General features: G+C 32.2%; 1 protein-coding gene across 6 annotated transcripts in view; it reads right to left on the bottom strand.

Moving 5' to 3' along the window:
• LOC143064911 (uncharacterized) overlaps nucleotides 1–21080 on the bottom strand; it is an 89215-nt gene that overhangs the window by 6125 nt on the left and 62010 nt on the right. For 4 of the 6 annotated variants that reach the window (XM_076238121.1, XM_076238118.1, XM_076238120.1 and 1 more), the window contains exons 3-9: nucleotides 20285–20440; nucleotides 15829–15940; nucleotides 11989–12012; nucleotides 8617–8664; nucleotides 8250–8282; nucleotides 6978–7097; nucleotides 773–883 (exon numbers count right to left, since the gene is read on the bottom strand). In XM_076238121.1, the coding sequence (XP_076094236.1) occupies nucleotides 773–883; nucleotides 6978–7097; nucleotides 8250–8282; nucleotides 8617–8664; nucleotides 11989–12012; nucleotides 15829–15940; nucleotides 20285–20422 (586 nt within the window). In that variant the 5' untranslated portion in view covers nucleotides 20423–20440. The remainder of the gene's footprint in view (nucleotides 1–772; nucleotides 884–6977; nucleotides 7098–8249; nucleotides 8283–8616; nucleotides 8665–11988; nucleotides 12013–15828; nucleotides 15941–20284; nucleotides 20441–21080) is intronic. The other 2 variants (XM_076238123.1, XM_076238122.1) reach the window with 2 other exon arrangements.

Raw genomic sequence — 21080 nt, 5'->3', positions numbered from 1 at the left:
TGCATATTAGACAAAAACAAAAACCTTAGAATGTTTTTTTCTCTCTTAAAAGCAACTTTTTACTTTACTCATCTTTTTGTTTCGTCGTAAAATCTTATGAATATAACTCAAATCAGTATCATAAACAAAATTTCATATAAAACGTGGATTGAGTACACACATAATAACCGAGCCAATTTCCCAAATCCCCGCTCTGCACATTCACACCCAACATTTTATCGACACGATTACGGAAACCATGGTTAAAGTAAGTTTTCCAACAGTAACGTTGACATCAAGTTATACTATTTGGTACACCACCAATGCATTTTTTTTTAAATTAGTTGCATTATATGTTATATAGCAATTGGGTTCAATCTGAAAGACATCAAGTTTTAAGCAAAATTTACACAAATTTTATCAGAGACAAAAAATCGAATCTTTGTGACAAAACAATACATCGGAATGCCCTCACGGTTATCGTGATGTAAAATGATTTGCTTTCATAGAAGACAAGAACATTTTGATCAATTTTTTTTCCAAGGTCTGCACAAATAAACGACATGCAGATTCAAGCAGTTACAAGACCTGTTTTCCCTTTGGCGACGCCTGTAAAAATAAAAACATTGTACTGTTTATAATTAAGCAGCGGACGTTTTAAATACTCAAAGTCATGTTTAATTTTCATCTAGTACAACAAAGTATGAAGTATATTGGAGGTACATGTAAATTTGCTGACCCTGATTGGTACTATTTCTGCTGTTTTATAGATATTTAGTATATATATATATACCTTCAGGACAAGAGCATTTTATATCTTTTGCGGTTGCTAGTGAAACTTCAGGATCCTTACTACAATTGCCTCCATTCTGACATGGACAATAGTCATCTACACACTTGTTATCTATTAGAAATAAAAAGTGCAATGTGTTATCTTTCAGGCAGTCACAGTTTATTCGTTTATGGGACAATATGACCAAAAAAAATGCATAAATAACAGCAATAGTAATTAACCGCGATTTAATACTCTGATTCAAACAAAAAATTCTCTGAAACCGATATTATCAAGATGCTTGATTTCTTGATTGATAACATATTTGTAACGTTCGGAGGACGTGTTTTTCAACAGACTGTCGGCATCCCAATGGGAACAAACTGTGCCCCTCTACTTACCGACTTGTTTCTTTTTTATTATGATCTGACTTCATGCAGAAACTTCTTAGGAAGAAAGATAAGAAGTTAGCAATATCCTTTAACTCTACTTTCCGCTATGTAGATGACGTTCTTTCACTAAACAATTCAAAATTTGGTGACTATGTGGAACGCATCTATCCCATCGAATTGGAGATAAAGGATACTACAGATACAGTTAAGTCGGCTTCATATCTTGACTTACATCTAGAAATTGACAATGAGGGTCGGTTGAAAACAAAACTTTACGACAAAAGAGATGATTTCAGCTTTCCAATTGTGAACTTTCCATTTCTAAGTAGCAACATTCCAGCAGCACCTGCATACGGGGTATATATCTCCCAATTGATACGATATTCCCGTGCTTGCATTTCCTATCATGATTTTCTTGATAGAGGGTTACTGCTCACAAGGAAGCTATTAGACCAAGAGTTCCAAATGGTGAAGTTAAAATCATCCCTTCGTAAATTTTACGGACGCCATCACGAGTTGGTTGACCGTTATGGAATAACCGTTTCACAAATGATATCGGATATGTTCCTTACGTCGTAACTACAATCCCCTTCCCTTTCATGAATGTGACCTACAGAATTAGACTATTTACCGGATTTGTAATCACATAAGCAACACGACGGGTGCCACATGTGGAGCAGGATCTGCTTACCCTTCCGGAGCACCTGAGATCACCCCTAGTTTTTGGTGGGGTTCGTGTTGTTTATTCTTTAGTTTTCTATGTTGTGTCATGTGTACTATTGTATTTCTGTTTGTCTTTTTCATTTTTAGCCATGGCGTTGTCAGTTTGTTTTAGATTTATGAGTTTGACTGTCTCTTTGGTATCTTTCGTCCCTCTTTTAATAGTCACAATTCGATAAAGCCAAAAAAAAAAAAAAAAACAATCTGGATCAATCTGGGTAACTACAAACACACTAACTATAAGAGGAGAACAACAAAAACACTGAAGTGCAACAAAAACAAACGCAAACACATATAGAAACGGACTATTGATAACAACTTCAATTTCCTGACTTGTTTCAAGACATTTAAAAAATGTGAGTTATTCCTTGTTTTATGGCTAGTCAAACCTCACACTAATATGGTTATAATTACAAAACACTAAAATGACAACACTTCTTGACAGGAATGAAAAAAAACCCGCAAGAACACTCATCACATAGAAATACATAAATATTTAACATAAGAGTACATTGCATCAGCAAAAAAACCCAACAGACACCTCCCATGAATTTACGACAGCACACCAGGACACCACACACGAAATATAAACTGCCTATCACATGAATTGATGAACGTAACAAACAATGACGTATTTTTTGTTAAGTTTATATTATAACATGTAAATTTCTAAAAATAAATATATTTGCTGTATTTATAACCGTATAAGAATATTAAATTGTAATTGAGTTTGCAATGGTGTTATTTTATGTATTTTCTAACTAATACAGGAATATTAAAATGAAATAGCGATTGTAATGATGCTATCATTTGTATATTCTAATCATGTTAGTTTTTCTTATAAATCAAAAGTGTGTTTATATATTCATCTTACCTTTTATTAATTTAAGGGGACATGATTGGTTAACGGACTACACGGGGTGACTATATATGTTTGGTATAGGGTGCACTAAAAAATACATGGTTAGTTACCATATAAGGTTAGCAACCATATGGGGTTAGTAAGGAGTTACTTTCCTTTCAAAACAAAATAGAAATCTGAAAGGTTTAAACAGACGAATAAACTCATAATGAACGATTGAAATACATTCATAAAAAAACATTAAAGCTTACACGTTGTTAATGTTGGCATTTGTGTTTTGTATAGACAAATGGAAGTAGGTTCTTTCACATTTTTAAAACTAAGTATTGAAGACTTAATCACTTTGATAGGCCGATGTTCTAAATACCACATGTGAAACAGTCGGTAAGATGAATTCGTTACACGTTGTGTTTACATACCCCATATATCTCGTATTAGGTCACTTATTTGGCAAAACTTTTAGGAATTTTGGTTCTCAATGCTCTTCAACTTCGTACTTTATTTGGCCTTTTTAACTTTTTTGGCTTCGAGCGTCACTGATGAGTCTTTTGTAGACGAAACGCGCGTCTGGCGTATATAATAAATTTAGTCCTGGTATCTATGATGAGTTTATTTACACACCGTGTAACTAATAATTTATATATTTCTCTACTTCTTCGTCATTTTATCCCTTTCTACAACCATTGTATAAAGCAAATTAATCAACGTGTGGTCTCAGTTCTTCATTGGATTAAATTATGACGCCGAATTTTCTTGCTTTCCTCTGAATTTCATATTGTGAAGGCTAGTAAAAAGGCGACCATGCCTGATGACCTCATATAGTAAGATCACATCTATTTGCAGATCATTAGAAAAGAAGCATTAAGTTTGCCTGTGTATTGTTTGAGTAAATTGTCTCGAGTGGATAAATATCATAATACACTTATGCAGTGGTAGAATCTATATATATAAAAGAAAAAAGTGCATATAGTTACTTTAAACTTAAAATCATATATATGAAGTAGCTGATTTTTTTATCTGAACTTTTACCAACATATAGAAATTAAAAAAAACTGTTATTTAAGGCAAGATCTTGTAAGACCAAACAACCAATACACATAAAAAAATACCTAAAGATATGTAGACGAACCACGTGCGATGAATAATTGATAAATAAATATTGCGACACGTCGAATTCAAACTCTTCAAAATATTCATATTCTGGATGGACCACGTTAGGGTTAAGCAGATTTGACGACGTAGATGGTAAACCAAAATCTTAAGACGTGGAAAAATGTCGTAAGTTAGTTTAGTTATAGACACATAGTATAAATCAAACAAGTCGTTATGTTGTCTATACACTAAACATAGTTTTATTTAAATTTTTCCTCCTCATAACACTGATTAATGTCTGTATAGTATGGACATATACGAGCATGACGTTTCAATTGAGATATATAAAAACCATACGATGTGGCAGAAAGTATGTTTCTGCTGAGAATTGGGAAATTGATAATTAGGATGTTGACTTGAAATCGTTTGTCATAGATTTAAGTCTGAAGTCGTCCATCTGTGTCAATATTGAGGAAAACATCATGGTATAAAGCAGTCCTTTTAGCCAAGTTTAATCCACCATTTTCTAGATAAGAAAATGCATGTACCAAGTCAGGAATATGACACTTGTTATCCATTCGTTTGATGTCTTTGATAGTTATCAAAGGTACCAGGATTATAATTTAGTACGCCAGACGCGCGTTTCGTCTACAAAAGACTCATCAGTGACGCTCATTTCAAAATATTTATAAAGCCAAACAAGTACAAAGTTGAAGAGCATTGAGGATCCGAAATTCCAAAAAGTTGTTCCAAATATGGCTAAGGTAATCTATGCCTGGGATAAGAAAATCCTTAGTTTTTTCGAAAAATTCAAAGTTTTGTGAACAGGAAATTTATAAAATGACCACATTATTGATATTCATGTCAACACTTAATCTTTGAGATTTTGATTTTGCCATTTGATTAGGGACTTTCTGTTTTGAATTTTTCTCAAAGTTCAGTATTTTTGTGATTTTACTTTTTAGTATCAGTAGTATCTTTTATTTCAAGTTAACTGGGATATATTAGATACAAGTACTAACTGAAATAATGGGGTATTCAAGTAAGATTAAAGAATTTCGTAAGGTGCGTTTTCTGTTTGTCTTTTAGAGGATTCTGAATTATGCTACGATTACAAAAAAAATAATTGACAAATAAATTAAGAATATAATAGTACTATGCATTTCAACAGGTTCGAAGGAAAAAAAAACCGTTACAAACTTTTTGAAGATTCTTTGAACTTGCATCTAGTGTCTCCAAAAAAGTGCCTTATGAAGTAAACAGAGCAATATCTAAAATTCCAAATGCCCCTATACTGATCGGCTGGAATTAAACTTATCATTTAAAACCAGTCAGTGTTACATCAATTTTACTGATGATTACATAGATAAAATGTCATGTGTAAGCTAACTAATAAGAAAGTAATCACGATTTAGAGTACAATATATCTCACGTTTATTCGTCTTATGAATGAAGTCAGAACAAAGAATTGACGCGGGCGGACATGACCGCAATACGTGTTTATCAGAACGATCTGAAACAAGTTTACAAGCTGAAGGACGCCTCCGGGTGCGGGAATTTCTCGCTACATTGAAGACCTGTTGGTGACCCTCTGCTGTTGTTTTTTATTTGTTCGGGTTGTTGTCTCTTTGACACATTTCCCATTTCCATTCTCAATTTTACAATATAAAAAAGGAGGTTGGGTATGAATGTCAATGAGACAACACTCCATAAGAGACCAAATGACACAGACATGCACATTTATAGGTCATCGTACGGCCTTCAACAATGGGCAACGCCCATACCGCATAGTCAACTATAAAAGACCCCAAAATGACAATTTAAAACAATTTAGACGAGAATAATAACGGCCTAATCAATGTACAAAATATGAACGGAAAACAAATATGTAACACATAAACAAACGACAACCACTGTATTACAGGCTCCTGACTTCGGAGAGGCACAAGAAGGATTCCAAATAGTATTTCTGATATTTTTATTATTTTCTTAATTTTTTTAAAAGTTCATACACATGTATATGTCAAAGGAGACAGATTTAAACAGGAACTTTTATAAATGTCAATTCAACAAAATTTGGCACCATTGCTGCTCTATATGTCAAAAGATTAAGAAAAATAAATACACAAAATTCTTTCTAAAAGTCACCCGTTGATGTTTGAAACATTTGTCTCGTTTATTCAGTACAGAATTTTTTTTATTAACCCACCAGAACCAAGAACTACTTCTGAAGACCATGCTGTTCACTCAGATGGAACTAAACAGATAAACATTATTCAGAAGATCCTTAATTACATTATTCAGAAGATCCTTAATTATATTATGCAGAAGATCCTTAATTACATTATTCATAAGATCCTTAATTACATTATTCATAAGATCCTTAATTTTATTATTAATAAGATCCTTAATTACATTATTCATATGATCCTTAATTACATTATTCAGAAGATCCTTAATTACATTATTCCATTTAAGTTTGATACCTGAGGACACTTTGACATCTGTTTTTCAAAGTAGATAGTTCACTAATTGGATTTTAGATGTTGAGTTCATTCCGCATGCCACTGTACACCAATGCTTATGGACAATGAAATTTAGAATGAACATGAGGACTATACACAAAAAAAACCCAACCCGACCAAAGAGCAGACAACAGCCGAAGGCTAGGTCTTCAAAATCCTGAACCCGGAGGTGGTCATCAGCTGGCCCCTGCAAAAAAGTGTGTCCTAGTTCAGTGAAATTGGCCGTCACAATAAACTCCTAAACATATTGCATCTGGTGGCTCCGAGTATGTCGGTGATTTAGAGACAGCATAACTTAAATAAAATTTTAACGCCATTTAATTTATCCATTATTACCGTCACCATATATTTTGTAAAGGTGGTACAGGCGTCTCAATTAGAATTGATAGAATTTTTTAATAATTTGTCAAAATGAAGTTTTTATCATGCTTTTTTCAAAAAGTAAATGCGATGAAAGCTTTTAAATGTTAGAAGTTATAACTCTAATGATGTTTTAATGATGTTATATTGACATTTATCTCATGCAGGAATGCAAAAAGTAATCATACATTCATGCAGTGTTGACAGTTGTACATCATGATGTGTTTTTGTTTAGGTTTATTGAATTGTAAATTAAAATTTCTACGTTTTCTTACATTCCATCTTCGCCGGTCTATCACTGTTTTCAACTGGACAATGAAGAATCTCATCACAAAAGCATACGATTGGTAAAAGCATTTCACAGTCTTCACAACAATCTTTACAACTCTGCGGAGCTGAAACATGTCAATATTTTTTTCTCTCAAAAACATGTATACTGAGTTATACATTCAAATGACACTTGTTCTCAAGAAAATTGGGAGTAACAAGATTGATTCAAATACATTTAATATCATATCAATAACAATTATACTTTTTTAACGATAGCAAATTGTTGGTTGATTCATTTTTTAACAAATAATCGGTATGATCAGTCATTTATATATAAACAAATCTGTAAGTCATATTAGACACAACTGCGGTTAATTCAGTACTGTCCAGTATTTGCCTGCAGTACATTAACATTTAAAGTATGTTTTCAAACACAAGTAACAACATAAATACTTATTGCAATCGTTTTCTAATTTAAAAAATAACATACCACAATTTATGCGTATTCTTTTAGTGCTAAGTATAATGGCTTGTTTACTAATTATTTTGACGTTGTGTAAGATAATCTATCGATAAGGGCAGCAGCCGATAGTTAGTAGACAAATACTACATAATTATAAGCAGTCGTTTCGATTAGACGGCAAAGCAGATCTAAATGGTAACTTTTACAACGGATTTTTCAACGGCTCCTGTTGATAAAAATGAAGCCAAATAAGCTCTTGTTCTGATGTGCTCTAATATTGGAATAAAATAAAAGTAACAAAACCGTGAATAGCATCATTCTTCTTTAATTTAGTATCATTATGAGTAAATTATTATCATTTTGTTAATGTTTATTATATCGATTTATATATTACAATTGTGTTAAAAATTATAGGTTCCATAACGAGTAAGGATTGAACATCGCTTGGTATCAACTCAAGTTATTTGATTAAAATATAATAATAAACATACTAGTATCACTTTTTTGTATCATACTCGGTGCAGTGTTATACGAGATGTATCTCTTTAAGAAATAGACAACAGTCCACAACCATTAAAGAAATCATGTTAAACATTAAACAAAATTGTAAATATTATTTGAATCATATACTGTCACAGATACTTTTAGAATAAGCAGCTGAGGTAAAGTAATGACTATTGAAGACAAAAAAATCAAAAGAAGGAACAAAGATACAGATTAGTTTAAAAAAAAGCACAGAAAGTTAAAAAAGCACAGAATAGCACTAGCAAAAAAAACCCATCAGGATACTAAGAAGACTACACGAGGAACTTACATTCATTGCATTTTTTCTTCACCTTTCGGCTACCTAAAAAAATAATTGGATTATATACTTAAATTATAATCAAGATAAATTATTTTTTATTTGAGTGTTCCAAATGAAAGGAAATCCAGAAAAGCTCTCCGAAAGCCGTGCATGACGTATAATTTGTATCTACTACTATTGTTTATATATATTGCCAGTGAATTTGGTGTATTATATATATAGTTTGAAGTGTCGGATTCTCAAAATCATTTTTTGTTTGTGTTTTATTTTCTATTTCTAATGAAAACAATGCTCAATACATTAAATTTGATTTGAAAAGCAGTTTCAAACAACACATTTGGCAAACACTTTAATTAATTCTACAAACTGTACTTACCGAATTTGCATGTGTCAATAAATGGATCGACATTCTTGTCACTCATATCTGCAATTTACATTTATGGAATTGTCTGTACATACATGTATGTAAACATTTCAAAGTTGCAACATTAAAAATGTATTCGGCCTATTAACATTAATTAAATCTGAAAAAGCCTGAATCCGTCTGCTTTTAAACCTAAACTGATAGTGTAGTTGTACGAGTTGGTACGATGAGAGGTTACTATTCAAGTTAAATGATGGACATAAATATACCCAATTGTGTTATATGAATGCATCAGACTCTCAGAAAATGAAACCCTTACAGAGATATTTTTTAAAGTGCAAAGAATGTGTCTGCAATTGGATGTTTCGTATCCAACGGTAGACAACACTGCTATGATTTCTTACCCAGACACAGATAGCTATTGCCGTATTTGATACAAATTCTCAGCTATTGATTCGGTTGAAGCACTACTAAAATTTTATAAAGACGAAATGCACGTCTGGCATACCGAACTATATAAGCCTTGTATCTATGGTGAGTTTTTTTTCAATTATAGGCTTATTATAAATATTTCATATCATTCGTTGTATCTGTACAAATATTTACGTCTTAGAGTTAACGAACTAGATCTTGAACATTTGATATAACTATGACATTGATACAAATATTTTTTTTTATCATATTTGTTGTAATTTTTTATATGAAAAATATAAATTTTGTGGCCTTTTTGAATCACAGGATACATTTTGTTGAAAAAATGGTGTTTAGAAAATACTTATAAAAAGAACATAACAAAACTACCGAACCCCGAGAAAAAATCAAAACGGAAAGACCCAAATAAAATGCCAAAATCAAAAGCTCAAACACATCAAACGTATGGATAACAACTTTCATATTCCTGACTTGGTACAGGCCTTTTGTTATGTAGACGTTTAAACAAGTCGGTGTTACAATATGGACTCTATAAAAAGGAATTTGTTGGTAAAAAAAGTATCTCCATTATCAGGTAAAAAACAATGTTAGTAGAGAAAGAACAGGACTAATTTGAAATTTAATGGGTTTTTATTTTTAAATCATCAAATATAAAGGGGTAGCTGTTATAACATTTTGAGGTTTTAATTCTTGGTATCATTTAAATCTAAAAAAAAAAAGTGAAAGAAAAAAGTGGAGACTTAAAAATAAATGGTTTATTCTACTAAAACTTTCTTAATTGAATTAAGATAACATATGACTTGTTTTATTACTTTTTTTTTATTTTGTTAATACTTTTTGTCCTTTTTGTTGATGATATTATAGAAATTACTTTTTATTTTAATATACGATGATACACAAACAAAATACACTTAATGGTGTAAAACCTTTTCAAAGTGTGACTGTTATTCTGAAGATTAAAAAAAAAAGAAAAACGAAACAGAAATAATAAAAGATTATTTTTTAATGCATTTCCTTCTAATAGAATACCACCGACTGAAATTTTCAGACTACAGACTATTGTGAAAAAGAAGAAGGTGTTTCGCATAGTCGAAACGCAATAAATGTTGCTCCGCTGATTTTCTTTGATTAATGATTTTTTATACGCCCGTCAAAATTTTGACGGGACGTATTATGGTATACAAATGTCCAGTGTCCGTCCGTCTGTCTGTCCGTCTGTCCGTCTGTCGGTCTGTCTGTCCGGCGTGAACATGTCGCACCGTAACTTGAGAACGACTTATCCAAATTTCATGAAACTTATTATAGTGGTTTCTTATGATGGTCAAATGATCTGTATACTTTTTGGTGAAAATGAGATTAAAACTTTGTAACTAAAACAGGGGTGTGTTTTTTTCACATGTCGCACCGTACATCAAAAACGATTTTTTATTATTGCTTAAAATTTTACACACTTCTTAGTTATATTAATCTTAAGATCTGTATACTTTTTGGTGATGATTCAAAATTTCATTTTTGAGTTATTGAGTATTTTGTAAAAGAGGGGTTTTACATGTCGCGCCGTATCTTAAAAACAATTTATGATTATTGCTTAAAACTTTACACACTTCTTTGTTATATTAATCTAAAGATCTGTATACTTTTTGGTTTTGTTTCAAAATTTTATTTTAGTGATATTTAGATTTTTGTAAAAATAAAGAGGGGGGGGGGGTTCTTTTTGTCCCGCCGTATCTCATAAACAACATATGGTTATTGCTTAAAACTTTCTCGGAAACTTTTTATGATTGTTGAATAAAACTTTCACACAAGACGACGGGCGTATCATGCGCTCATGGCGCAGCTGTTTATTTTGTACAGTCAACGATCTAAATTGCCTTGACCATGGTATAGTTGTAAACTATCTCAAGTTTTTTATCAATTGGAAGAATAAAATTGTGATTCTTCACAACCTTTTGAATATTTAAAAAAAAATGTGACATACTTCAATTTGATACATTAAATTATTTGGAAGAACAGATTGATATCATGATAACCAACTTTTTAATCCCATTCATTCGACATCAGAAAGTCTTATTTAAAGCCCAGTAGTCAGCACTTCGTAGTTGACATGAATATCAATTATATGGTAATTTTTATAAATTTCCCGTTACAAAAGTTTTAATTTTTGGAAAAACTAAGGATTTATCCCTGTAATAGATTACCTTAGCCGTATAAGGCGCAACTTTTTGAAATGTTGGGTCCTCAATGCTCTTCAACTTTGTATTTGTTTGGCTTTATAACCTTTTTGATCTGAGCGTCCGTCACTGATGAGTCTTATGTCGACGAAACGCGCGTCTGGCGTATTAAATTATAATCCTGGTACCTTTGATAACTGGTTAAACCATTCACATGTTCATATTTCAAATATTCAATTCCACAAGATCAGGTTTTGTACGACAAAAGTAAAAAATGGAACTTACACATATGTATTTAAAGAGTATTCATTGATGTCAATTCGAATGTCAGCTGTTACATAAATTATAAGCATTCATATAGCTTGTTTGAATCAAAACACTATAACGTTTTTATGAAATACCATTGAGTATGTGCTAAATGTTGCTTTCATGTGCAAAGTGAAATTCCTTCGTAATGGTACACTCCTTATTTAACAGGAGAAATCAAAAGTTGTGAAATGTGCATAGTTAAAGTACATGCAAAAACTTCTTCTGTTTTGATTGTGAATAATTTGTTTTCTTAGTTTCTGAATCCTTTTGTTAAAAAAAAAAAAGTGATCGTCAATATTATTTTTTCGGAATGTTTCACCCACTTGGTTCTAATTTTGTGCAATTCGACGCGTCTTATTAATATTATTATGTGTGCTAAATTATACCTAGACTAAACTTATTTTCAAACTGTAATCAAACCATATCATATGTGATGTACTCAAAAAATAACATTGAAGTTAATAATACATACCGTGCAATAGACATGATCCGCGATCTACAAGGAAATAATTAAGTTTGAGTTTTGAAAATGATGCATTTCTTTTAAAATTATGATTATAAAAACTAGAGGCTCTAAAGAGCCTGTGTCGCTCACCTTGGTCTTGTGCATATTAAACAATGGACACGGATAAATTCATGACATAATTGTGTTTTGGTTATAGTGATGTGTTTGTAGATCTTACTTTACTGAACATTCTTGTTGCTACAACTTGGCCCAGTAATTACAGTGGAAAATATTTTCTAAAAATTTACAAAAATTTATGAAAAATGTTATAAATTAACTATAAAGGGCAATAACTCCTTAAGGGGTCAATTTACTATTTTGGTAAACTTATTTGTAGATCTTCTTTTGCTGAACATTATTGCTGTATACAGTTTATCTCTATCTATAATAATATTCAAAATAATAACAAAAAACGGCAAAATTTCCTTAAAATTACCAATTCAGGACAGTAACCTAACAACGGGTTGTCCGATTCATCTGAAAATTTCAGGACAGATAGGTCTTGACCTGATAAACACTTTTACCGCGTCAGATTTGCTCTAAATGCTTTGGTTTTTGAGTAATAAGCCAAAAACTGCATTTTACCCCTATGTTCTATTTTTAGCCATGGCGGCCATCTTGGTTGGTTGGCCGGGTCACGCCACACATTTTTTAAACTAAATATCCCAAAGATGATTGTGGCCAAGTTTGGATTAATTTGGCTCAGTAGTTTCATAGGAGAAGATTTTTGTAAAAGATTACTAAAAATTTACGAAAAATGGTTAAAAATTGACTATAAAGGGCAATAACTCCTAAAGGGGTCAACTGACCATTTCGGTCATGTTGACTTATTTGTAAATCTTACTTTGCTGAACATTATTCACCCTATGGCCTCGTCTGTCGTCGTCTGTCGTCGTAAACTATTTCAAGAATCTTCTCCTCTGAAATTACTGGGCCAAATACTTTCAAACTTTAACTGAATGTTCCTTAGGGTATCTAATATATAAATTGTATCCGAAGTTTTGATCTATCAACAAACATGGTCGCCATTGCTAAAAATAGAACATAGGGGTCAAATGCAGTTTTTGGCTTATAACTCAAAAACCAAATCATTTAGAGCAAATCTGACATGGGGTAAAATTGTTTATCAGGTCAAGATCTATCTGCCCTGATATTTTCAGATGAATCGGACAACCTGTTGTTGGGTTGCTGCCCCTGAATTGGTAATTTTAAGGAAATTTTGCTGTTTTTGGTTATTATCTTGAATATTATTATAGATAGAGATAAACTGTAAACAGCAATAATGTTCAGCAAAGTAAGATTTACAAATAAGTCAACATGACGGAAATGGTCAGTTGACCCCTTTAGGAGTTATTGCCCTTTATAGTCAATTTTTAACCATTTTTCGTAAATCTTAGTAATCTTTTACAAAAATCTTCTCCTCTGAAACTACTGGGCCAAATACTTCCAAACTTTAACTGAATGTTTCTTAGGGTATCTAGTTTGTAAATTGTATCCAAAGTTATGATCTATCAACAGACATGGTCGCCATTGCTAAAAATAGAACATAGGGGTCAAATGCAGTTTTTGGCTTATAACTCAAAAATCAAAGCATTTAGAGCAAATCTGACGTGGGTAATATTGTTTATCAGGTCAAGATCTATCTGCCCTGAAATTTTCAGATGAATCAGACAACCTGTTGTTGGGTTGCTGCCCCTGAATTGATAATTTTAAGGAAATTTTGCTGTTTTTGTTTATTATCTTGAATATAATTATAGATAGAAATAAACTGTAAACAGCAATAATGTTCAGCAAAGTAAGATCTTCAATTAAGTCAATTTGACCAAAATTGTCAACTGACCCCTTAAGGAGTTATTGCCCTTTAAAGACTTTTTTCACAATTTGTTCATCATGTTGACCTACTTTAAAAAATCTTCTCCTTTGAAACTGCTGTATCAATTTCAGCCAAACTTAGGCTAAATGAGTTTCAGAGTATCTAGTATAAATTTTATATTTTATTTCCTTGTATGTCAAGAAACATAGCTCCTATGGCTAAAATAGAACATAGGAGAAAATGATTATTTTTTTTGGCCTTTGAAGAAAATAGGACGATCCAAAAAACATTTAAATAAATTGAAAAGCCAAAATAATCATTGATGAGAGATTTAACCAAAAAAATTAAGGTGAGCGATTCAGGCTCTTGAGAGCCTCTTGTTTATATGGTCTAATAAACATAGATCGTAAAAAATAATTGACTCCAAACGATAACCGGACCGGAGGAAATAACATAGAATAGGGTTGATGTCAACTACGAAACTTTTTGTCACGAATATAATTGAAAAAAGAGTAAAAAAAGACTGCATGGTAGTGGTAGTGTCCCCTACGAAACGTTTTTCTCCCATACTTGTTTCGTAGGTGACCGTTTCGTAGGGGACGTATTCACATGTTTTATTTTTCCCACAATCCCTTCATTGCAAAAGTAACAAGACTGATTGTATTCATCAAAGCATGTATTAAGCTGTACACTGATATTTTTTTCATAATTTTAAAACCAGATACTGATGGAGATTTGACCCGTTTCGTAGTGGACATTTACAAAAATACGGTATCACTCTGGTCCATTTGATGTGCTCAATTGTTTTTACCAACAATTTAATTGCCGTTATAAAAGCATCACTTCTTTTGTAAGACCCTAATGTTTATATCTCTTGCAAACAAAAATTACATTGATTTTATAAAACGGTGTATTATCAAATTTTAATGACTTCGTTTCGTAGTGGACATTTTGTTAGGGACACACCTTCTGAAATTAAAAATCCTATGTTAAAAGCTGTTTATTATAATATGTTGGCTCTAAACATACTTTTGAATTATTAAAGAAGTTATATTAAGTCAAAACAACATTTATTTCTACATTTTTTTACGATATTTTAGAGTATGAATGTTGAACAGGCGGTCTAGGGACATGCCATTTTGGTTGTTTTGGACCATTCAGGAATCAATAAATTAGCAATTCCTTTACAAAATTAACTGTTTCTTTGCTTAAAAATGTTAAATCTAATTCAATGTACTGACTGCACAAAAAATTACTTCCAAAGACCAAACACATTTTTTTTTAAAGTGGCTAGGACAAGAAAATACGTTTTTATTGAAAAACGCCCGTATACGGACCGAAATTATGTTACCGCAAAGGTCATTAATTATTAGCAAAACCCCACATACTGTAAAGTCAATTATAAAGGCCCGACATAACAAAAACTAAATAATCCTAACTGCTAACTTATAGATATGTCATTTTAATAGTACACTGCAAATGATGAAATTGGCATAGGCAACACTTAAATTTGACGTTTGTTGATGGCACTGTAACAGGTCGGATACAATACTTTTATGGGTACCGTTCATAATTTATATTCCTTATGCTAGCACCAATGCATTTTATTTGTTTACATAATACTCAAATCGGTTCACCTTGGTCATGGACCTATTTCGGAAATGCGTAGTAATGCACGATGGACGTTTGTGCAAATTACAGAGAAAACGTATTTCGTACCGACATACAACGCAAATGTGCAGAAAAAAACCTATGCTGTTATTGAAATGTTTTAGTTTTGACGATCCGGTTAGAGAAAATTCCTGAAAAGATGTTACATTTATTATTTCATTAAAGTAGACACATTTTTTTACGAACAAACCGATCGCGATTTAGTACAATATTTCAAATCTTTTATCGAGAACCTATCACTGTCTTATGACATGAAAGTCACATGAATGTCAATGGATTTGCAAAAAACAAAAAAATGAACGAGAACACTGAGATCAACGTACCTGTTTTATCACCTGTTATTTCTTGCGTAGTTGGCGTAGTCTTAGATGAAAAAAGACCAAGATCAGCAGCTATCCCAACAGCAGCTATTCCAAGAATTAAAAAGACTACAATCTAAAAAGTAGAAATTTACGATATATAATTGAATTTATATTTTGCCCCTTTTCTATGAATGAATTAATGGTAATAAAGCACAAACAAGAGGCCCTTAATAACCTTTGTCGCTCACATGTACAATTGTATATATTCAACAAATAGAAAATAACTTAATTCATGATTGAAATCTCTCTTTTTTGGGGGTTTCTGATTATTTTTGTGCATAGTTTCTCATTGTCTACAATAGTTTTTGCCCAAAACGCAACACAATTTATTTAAAGGCTTCACTTCTATAAGCAGTCTACTGAAAATGTGGTCGAAATAAATATATTTATGTACGACAGGCGTATGATTTTTCGAATACAGGTAGCAGGCTAATTGTAATAACAAAATAGAATTTAAAGTCATGCGTGCACGAGAAAAGTTATCGACAAGGATGGAGACCATCTAACGAGTAAATAAACTCATCATAGATACCAGGATTAACTTTTATTTACGCCAGACGCGCGTTTCGTCTACAAAAGACTCATCAGTGACGCTCGAATCCAAATACGTATTTGTGTTATAGGAATAGATATAATGTTTGTCAGTGAAGTAGCCAGAATGGAGTCCGTTAAACCAGACGGAAATTCCGAAAAAGATGTAAATAATGCAGATTTGATTTCCTTTTTCAAGACTTACATGAAGTTGGCTGGTATCGAGAGAAACTTTGACGACAAAATTCACAGTCTGGCTAACAAGGTGAAGAAAGTTGAGACTACGTTTCGTTTCAAAGGTAACCAGATACAATTCGAATTGAAGTCTGACGTAGTCGACAGTATTGAAAGATCCGTATATTGACAGCAAAAGGCCCACTAGACATACGAAGCTTCTTGAAGAGTGGATTCAAATACTTAAGCCGATAAGTCGGAGAGTGGCTTGAACACAGTTCAAGAGTATCTTTCAGACGATGTCGCCAGTAATTCAGAGGATGAAAAACGTATCAGTGCGGCGGAAAGTCGAGCAGTAAGGAAGATCATGTCGGCGAAGACGGAGAAAAAACAAGGCCATAAAAAACCCGCTCAAGCAGCAGGAGCACCAAGTCAAGGTACACATAACGCCGGGAGCTTTATTCCTACTTATTCAACAAAACAGCCCTTTCGTAGCAGTCAAGGCCAAGCTGGCCCGAGTTGACAAGGCAAGGCTGAAGACATGTGCTACTCATGTGCCAACTTCGGGCACTGGGCTAGAGATTGCCGAAGCAAGGTCAAAACAGCTGGGTACAGAGGAGGTGCCATTTGAACAGTATGGACCACACAGTGACATTTTTCAAGTACATGATAACTTAAATATGTTTAGTTCTTATTGCGATTATGAAGAGAGTTTCAATAATATTCATATGAAAGGTAAATTACAAAAATGTTTGGCAAACTATTGGAGCGTCTAATTTCATTATTGATGTAATTGTAAATGGGTATAAAATTGCAATGGGAAATGAACCAGATAGTGTAACTTTACATAATAATAAATCTGCATTCATGCATGAAAAATTTGTAGATTCAGCAATTGAAGATCTTGTTATTTCAGTGTCAGCTTAGGTTGTTTCCGTAATAAATCCGTTTACGGTATCTATCAGTTCGAAAAGTAAAGAAAGGTAAGTATTGAATTTACGTCATGCTAATGAGCATGTAGTTTTGAGTAGAATTAAATTTGAAGATTTGAAAACAGTCAGTCAATATATTAAATCTGAGAGTTTTGGTTTTATATTTGATTTAAATTCGGGCTATCATCACAAAGACGCCTCCAATGCATACAGAAAATATTAAGGTTTTCAATGGAAAAACAAGTTTTATATTTTTACGGTACTTCCATTTGGCCTGAGAACAAGTGGTTACATAGCTACTTAAGTTATAAGACCTGTAGTTCAAAATTGGCGGAAAGACGGGTTAAAAGTAGTTGTGTATTTAGACAACGGGTTTGATGTAGCCGAAACGTCTGATTTATGTACTTTACATTCTCAAAAATTGAAAACAGACCTAATTAATTCGGGGTGTGTAACTAACAAAGATAAGTGCAACTGGAACTTATCGCAAGATATTGACTGGTTAGGTTTATACTGGGATTTGAAATTGGCAAAACTTTCAGTTCCAAACAAAACACTTTGTGATATTTTCAGTTATGTTATTTATTACAAACAGGTTCACGAGTTAATAACAGAGATTTAGACGTATTTTGCGGTAAGATTATCTCATTGAAGCCTGCTATTGGCTATGTAACACAGATTATGACTAGAATATTTTTTCAGTGATCAAACAACGAGAGCACTAGGATCAAATTTGCAAATGTTTTTCCTATAACTTCACTACATGTAAGCTAAAAAAAAAATGGTGTTTATATCGTAAACATTATTCTAAATACATGTATATTGTTTGCACACATATTTCTAAAATGTTTAGTTTCGTAATAGGTCTGGGAACACGGTTACCATCCTTTTATTTTCGTTGTCTAATATAGGTCATAGTGTGAACAGTGTGTTGCAAAACATTTTTTTTATACCCCTTTCAAATTTATTTTTTCATGTTTTATACTTCAAATAGCAAGGAGAGGATTGAAATGACATTGTCAAAACATTTGGATCATGAATTTTAAAGTAAAGTAGTGATTTAGTCCAGCTGACAAAGGTTAAAATTAGAATGACTGAAGCTGTCTTAAGATTTCAAGACACCCATAACATAAAATTGTCCATATTGTGAGTTAGAGCTGATGAAGTTTTAAATAATTGTGATATAATTTGTCCTGAAAGTAGTCCAACACACTGTACAAATATAATTGAGACAGCGCAGTTGGGATTTCTTTTAATTTACATTTATTATCTAAAAGAAATGCAGTTACGAAATAACTGTGTTCTCGGACCAACACGTTTAGATGAAGAAAGTGTTTATGACTGTGTTAAAGGTCGTGTTTTTCTTAGAAATTAGTATTAAAAACTTTTAACTCTAAAACACAAAATGTTTATATTCAAGACATGTGTTATTTTTATATGTTTACACGAGTTTTCGGGCCTGTCAAATAGATGATCGCTTGAAAATAAAACTTACTTAATCCACAAGTTATCAATTCAAGAGTACTCACATCTACTCAAAGCAAGGTTAAAGTAAATTCAAACAAGTAAATCATTATTTTTTTTCAAACAGAACATTGAATCAGTACATATTTCCAAATATTAATTTAAAGTCAAAGTATGACACAGAACCAGAAGTGTTCATATTATTAGCAATACATTTGTTGTTATATTTACATTTATTTAAAACAAAATCAGTTTTTACGGATGAAGGCAATGTTTAAACAACTTACTACAGTGTTTAATGTATCATCTTTCAGATTTAGGTTATTTAAAAAAGCTAATAAGTTACACGGATCCGTGCTAACTCTATGACCGCTATAAACATCATCTACAAATACAGATTTTATATCGATGTTTGTAATAAGAAACTTCCGAACTTAATATACATATCTATTAAAGAGCAACTTTGTAAAGACGCTATATTTAGGGCCTAAAAGGAGTCTTACCGGGCCTACTCCTTTAGAAAAAGTACACTTTTAGTATTTTATAAAAATTATTTTTTAAAGCAATTTCCCTCGGGTAAATATAAAAACTATAATCATTGAATTATTGATTATTGAAACCAGAAATCAAGAGTAAGGTAATGAAGTGCGATGTAATTTGTTGGAATATAAAATTGAGAATGGAAATGGGGAATGTGTCAAAGAGACTACAACATGACCAACAACAGGAGAAGGTCACCAACAGGTCTTCAATGCAGTGAAAATATATCTACTAGTTCAGTGATAATAAACGCCATACTAAACTCCAAATTGAACACAAGAAACTAAAATTAAAAAGAAGACAAGACTAACAAAGGCCAGAGGCTCCTGGCTTGGGACAGGTGCAAACATGCGGCGGGGTTAAACATGTTTATGAGATCTCAACCCTCCCCCTATACATCTAATCAATGTAGAAAAGTAAACGCATAACAATACGCACATTAAGATTTAGTTCAAGAGAATTCCGAGTCTGTTGTCAGAAGATGTAACCAAAGAAAATAAACAAAATGACGATAATACATAAATAACAACAGACTACTAGCAGTTAACTGACATGCCAGCTCCAGACTTCAATTAAACTGATTAAAAGATTATGTCTTCATCAAATGAATAACAGGCACAATCCCTCCCGTTAGGGGTTTAGTATCATACCATATATACTTTGATTTATTACAATACAGGAACATGTCTGCAATTAAAAGGACACAATTTTGTGGATCTTTTCACTTTCATAAAAAAACGATTTTCAAATATTTAGAATAGCTTATATATGTTTACCGGTATGCACCACTTCAGGTACCTTCTGCGGTTTGGTATATTGACCTCCTCGAAAAGTCCTCTATGATGGTCTGTCAAACTACTGTCATATTCTTTAAATCGTTCCACTTCAACATCATCCTCATCAACAATGTTCATTTCCTCCACTGTACTCTCCTGGAAAGGTAGTTAAAAAATTTAACAGTGTTTTCAAACAATATTTACTTACATTGATGATTAGTTCGAAGCTCCCAAAAAGGTTATTTTTTACAAGTACATGTATCTTTAATATATGCATTAATATATCTATGTGTGTGTGGTCATTTTATAACGGTAAGGAAACAACTATCCACGATACATACAAAGGATACTCTTTCGCTCCACTTTACATATTTATTTTTAGAATTGACTACAAAAAATTAGCTGTGAGGCTGCCGAATTTCTAACGTGAGGTGACACATACGGTTAAGGTAACTTCACACGGAAAATCTTTCGGTAAATTAAACAAGACAATAATTTATAGCAGCACAAAATATTTTCAATGTTATTCACATCAGTAAGACAAAAGAAAAGAAAATTTGAATCTCAATGGAATAATATTGTATACTTAAAATAAAAGAGATAAATGCATCATTTTTTATATGTTTCAGTTATTGTTCAACGAGCCTAGGTTACGTGCACAATTTTACCAAACTCTAGTGACATAACCGATTTACGGTAACTTATCATGCTTGTATGTTTAAAAGTACTTTGGATATATCAATTTAACATGACTGTAGTAATTAGTCTGACATCTGATTCCTATTTAACATTTTTT

Source organism: Mytilus galloprovincialis, chromosome 2 (genome assembly GCF_965363235.1).
Source record: "Mytilus galloprovincialis chromosome 2, xbMytGall1.hap1.1, whole genome shotgun sequence".
Lineage (NCBI taxonomy): Eukaryota > Metazoa > Mollusca > Bivalvia > Mytilida > Mytilidae > Mytilus > Mytilus galloprovincialis.
Note: the sequence above shows the minus strand (reverse complement) of the source record. Positions and strands in the feature narration are given on the sequence as shown.